Raw genomic sequence first — 4184 nt, forward strand, 5'->3', positions numbered from 1 at the left:
GGTCAGTTGATATATATACAGGTTGGATCACCCTTTAAGTGGTCCATATTTATTTATTTATTTATTTTTTCTGATAAAAAAAATCACTTCAATGCAAACAAAGCATATATACAAAGATGGTAGTTACATGTAACACTCTGAAGAGAACTATTAAATAAAAATTAATTTTAAAAATAAAAAATAATTAGTTGATATATTAACTAAATTATTTACTATTTTATAGACTAAAAAGATTTATTGATATCTAAAATATATAATTTAAAAATTAATTTATATATTTTATTAATAATAGAGACAGTAAATACCATAATTTTTTAGTTTATAAAATAATATCTAATTTAGTTAATATAATAACTAATTATATTTTGTTTATAAAATTAGTTTTTATTTAATGATTTTCTTATAATACTATAATAAAAGTATAATTATTAAAAGTATAATTATCTGTTTCTTGATAACAAAACCATCAGCAAATCAGTAAATAAAAATTAAATTGCAAATTAGATATATAATGATAAGCAGGTGAGTGAAACACAAACTTAAACAAAAGAAGTTACAAATCATACATTTGCAATATGAAACTGAAAATCCCTCTAATAACAAGTCACACATTTTGTTTGAAACACACATATTTTAAAAGAAATCAATATATTAGATCTTTTACGCGGGAGTAAATTCATTGAACAGCTCTTCAATACTCTCAGACCTTGCTGTTCTAAATGCTTCCACAGCCAGCATAATGTCATCATCTTGTAAGTTTGAAACACAGCCTTCCATGACATTATTGTCAGCCTTATATGTAAGTAAACTTTCTGTGTTGGTGATTTGTGGAATATTAGAAACTGCAGGAAGCTTGGGAATGCTCAAAGTGGATACAGATGACCTAAAATCATGATTTGTGGTAAGCACGAGGGCATACATGTTATGCACTCTCTTGTGTTCGGTGGACACTGAATGTGATGAAAGACAAGGTTGAGTTGGAATCTTGCTTAAGATTAGCCCAGAGAGATTTGAGGATCCAGATCCAACTTGCAACATAGATCCTCTGGCTTCAGCTTCAAATCGGGCCCTCTCCCACTGAGCCACGTGCGTGATATTGATGGTGTCCTTGGACTGGTCTTGGCCATCACCACAGCCTTCAAATGTGTTCTGTTTTATTGTTTTGTGGGTAATGGTAATGGGATCTAAGCTCATTCTGATGAGTCTTTTCTTGATGTTGGTTTTCCAGTAGTTCTTGATCTCATTGTCTGTTCTTTGGGGCAGGTGGGCTGCTATGATGGACCATCTGTGCATGCAATAGAGAAACATCATTAGCTTCTCAGAAATTCATTTGACTTATCAACACGAAAGTATCAAAACCAAAAGAAACTAAAAGGTCATCACTTGTTTCCAAGAAGAACGTGAAGTTTAATAATGGTGTGGTCTTCCTCCGTGCTGAAGTTTCCTCGTTTTATATCAGGTTTGAGATAGTTAATCCACCTCAATCTGCAACTCTTTCCACATCTTTCAAGACCTAGATGTGAATCATACATGTATACATGTAACAAATAAAATCTGGATTTGGACTTGATTCTTCAATATCAAGAACATGCACACTCATGGATTGATTGAGCAAAAAAAAAGGTAGAGAGAAGTTGTATACATTACCCGCTTTGGCAGGCACTAAACGCCAGTTTCGATGGCCATGCTTTTCAACGTAGTCGAGGAGCTTCTTGTCTTCTTCTGGTGTCCATCGTCCTTTCTTCAACCCTAGCTTCTCACAACATGCCTTCCTTCCCATTTTTAATGCCAAGCTGTTGTAACATGTAACATATAGAAGGATATATAGTACTAGGTTATTATTATTGTTTTGTAACAAGTGTAAATAGTGTACCCTATATGAAAACCATAACCTTAAATAGTTATCTGTCATCTTTAAGAATATGGTAACACGATCAAAGTGGTAGGTCCCTATACTCAATGCTCCCATACCTGTTTCCCTTTTCGGTCCTTTTCTTATTCTTCAAAATTTTCTTAAACAGTATCTACATGTTTATAATGTTTTAATTGACATCTATTCTATAATTTTTATTTATATATTTCTTTATTTTTATAGAACTTTATTCCTACAAATTACAAAACAGTTAAAATTATAAGTTTTAAGTAAATCTGTTGCTGTGACAGATCCATCACGTACATAAATGGTGGTCTTACGATGAAATACAAAACAAGATGAGTTGGAATGAAGGAGTAAAGTTTCACGTACCTTGTTTCCTTAAGCAGAAGTACATTTAAACAGTGTACTAAACATAATCAAGGAAAGAAATCTTCTTCCAATGTTGATTCCTTGATAGATTTTCATGCAGATTCATATAGCACCTGAGGACAAACACAATACTGCCTTAACTTGTCCTTCCGATATCATTACTTTGGCATATTCACGATATTTCATATTTAATTAAGAGTTGCTTGCAAGTATTCATGGATAATTCTATTGTTCATCTTTCTTCATTTCCTACGTGTTTTGCATTATTTGCTATTACTTGTTACTAAAGTTGTTGTATTTAAATGCACTCACATTTAAAAAAAAATCAATATTATTTTAAATAGAATAGTATTATATATTGTAAAGTTGTTACAATAATTAATACTCAATCATTTTTTTATACTCTTTATTTTTATTTGTGTAATTATATATTTATTTATTTTTTTCTTTTGTATATTAATAAGTCACATTTTTTTGTGTTTTTTTAATTAATTGCATTTTATTTGAATTTGTTTTGATCATATTTACTATTTTAAAATTAGTTTTGTACTTTTTCTAAAATAAAATACTCTATAAAAAATGAATTAAAAATGATTTTTTGTAGCTTATATTTTTACAAGAATAGTCTAATGTAATGTTTTGACCTTCTAGAGAGTTGATTTGAAGCTAAAATTGATCTAAGAATCATGAAAAAAGTTGCTTAATAAGGGAAACTTTGAAACATAGAGATAAAATGACGAAAACTGCAAAAATGGACTCTAGATAATCAACCATTCGTTGGAAATAGGTAGTAGGCGGTCAACAATAACAATAACAGACTTTAAACGGTCAATAGTGCTTGAAAAGATAAAGTTGCAGAAGTTAGTTAGGATGTAACCGATAATTAGGGGTCACTAACTACCAAAGTTGAAACTCATTCCAAAGTAGAAACTCTATAAATAGAACTGATTACATAGTAAAAAAAATATAGATAGTTAGACAGTGAAATAGGTTAGTTTAGATTTTTGTTGTTTGTTTTCTGTTTTTATGTTCCAGTTCTAATAAAAAAAAATTCATCTTCTTCTATGCTTTTCTCCATCGTTTATTTTTCTCTTTACGTTCTATGTTTTGTAATCATTGTTTGAAGTAGAATTTGGTTTTAGAAATGGGTAATAATGGAATGAAAATCATTTTAGACAATGTTCTATGTTAGTGTTTTCTTTTTTAAAATCTTTTCGGGAATCTATTTTTGACTAAAAGTAGATGTTCTAGGAACATACAAACCGATTGATTGCGTTTTCTTCAATAATAAGTGAATGTTCAATTGGATCCAGAATGAGAGGTGTTTGAATGGAGCTTACATTCAATTCATAGAGTATCAAACAATTAAAAATGACAATTAAACAATACTAGAGTGAGAGAAGTACACATAGATTTATACTAGTTCACCCAACAACAAGGGATACTACAAATATTGGATAAGCAGTAGCTCATGGATTTGGTGGTGTGGACATCTTGCACATGTCTCTTAAATCTCTCGTAGTACTCGTAGAGACTCTCTAGATCCAGTTGTATGATCCCATCTTCTTTCAAATTGTGGTAACTCTGGATGCAATGAAGATTTTTTCTAGGAACATCCTTTTTAAGCTCTCCTAACTAGGGACTGATCCAACTGGAAGGTAGTACAATCAGTTTTTGTTGCATCGTGTAATGAGAAAGGAAACACCTTCAACTTTATGTATTCCTCTGATACTCTAGATGGTCTCGTGGTGGTGCATATTATATGGAATTCTTTCAAGTGTTTGTGTGGATATTCACCTGCAAGACCATGAAACTTTGAAAAAAGATGGATTGAACCAGATTTAAGCTCACATTGAACATTTAAATCATGATATTGAATACATAAAGTTTGTATATTCATATCAAGTGCATCAAGCTTTCTCAAAGTTCTTTCAGCAAT

At 30.6% G+C, this 4184-nt stretch overlaps 1 protein-coding gene across 1 annotated transcript; it reads right to left on the reverse strand.

Moving 5' to 3' along the window:
* Positions 1–522: 522 nt before the first annotated feature.
* LOC137805781 (transcription factor MYB106-like) lies at positions 523–1793 on the reverse strand. Its single transcript, XM_068605706.1, has 3 exons — positions 1648–1793; positions 1384–1513; positions 523–1285 (listed from the first exon to the last, which is right to left on the reverse strand). Exons 1-3 carry the CDS (start codon positions 1778–1780, stop codon positions 661–663), a joined length of 888 nt encoding a protein of 295 aa, XP_068461807.1. The 5' UTR covers positions 1781–1793; the 3' UTR covers positions 523–660.
* Between the last annotated feature and the right edge of the window lie 2391 nt (positions 1794–4184).

The sequence above is a fragment of the Phaseolus vulgaris genome, chromosome 3 (genome assembly GCF_000499845.2).
Source record: "Phaseolus vulgaris cultivar G19833 chromosome 3, P. vulgaris v2.0, whole genome shotgun sequence".
Taxonomy (NCBI): domain Eukaryota; kingdom Viridiplantae; phylum Streptophyta; class Magnoliopsida; order Fabales; family Fabaceae; genus Phaseolus; species Phaseolus vulgaris.

Coding starts and splice junctions, on each gene's coding strand:
- LOC137805781 (XM_068605706.1), bottom strand. CDS start 1,780: ATGGGAAGGAAGGCATGTTGTGAGAAGCTAGGGTTGAAGAAAGGACGA. Junction 1,514..1,647: donor TTTAGTGCCTGCCAAAGCGG/GTAATGTATACA, acceptor ATTCACATCTAG/GTCTTGAAAGATGTGGAAAG. Junction 1,286..1,383: donor CACGTTCTTCTTGGAAACAA/GTGATGACCTTT, acceptor TTGCATGCACAG/ATGGTCCATCATAGCAGCCC.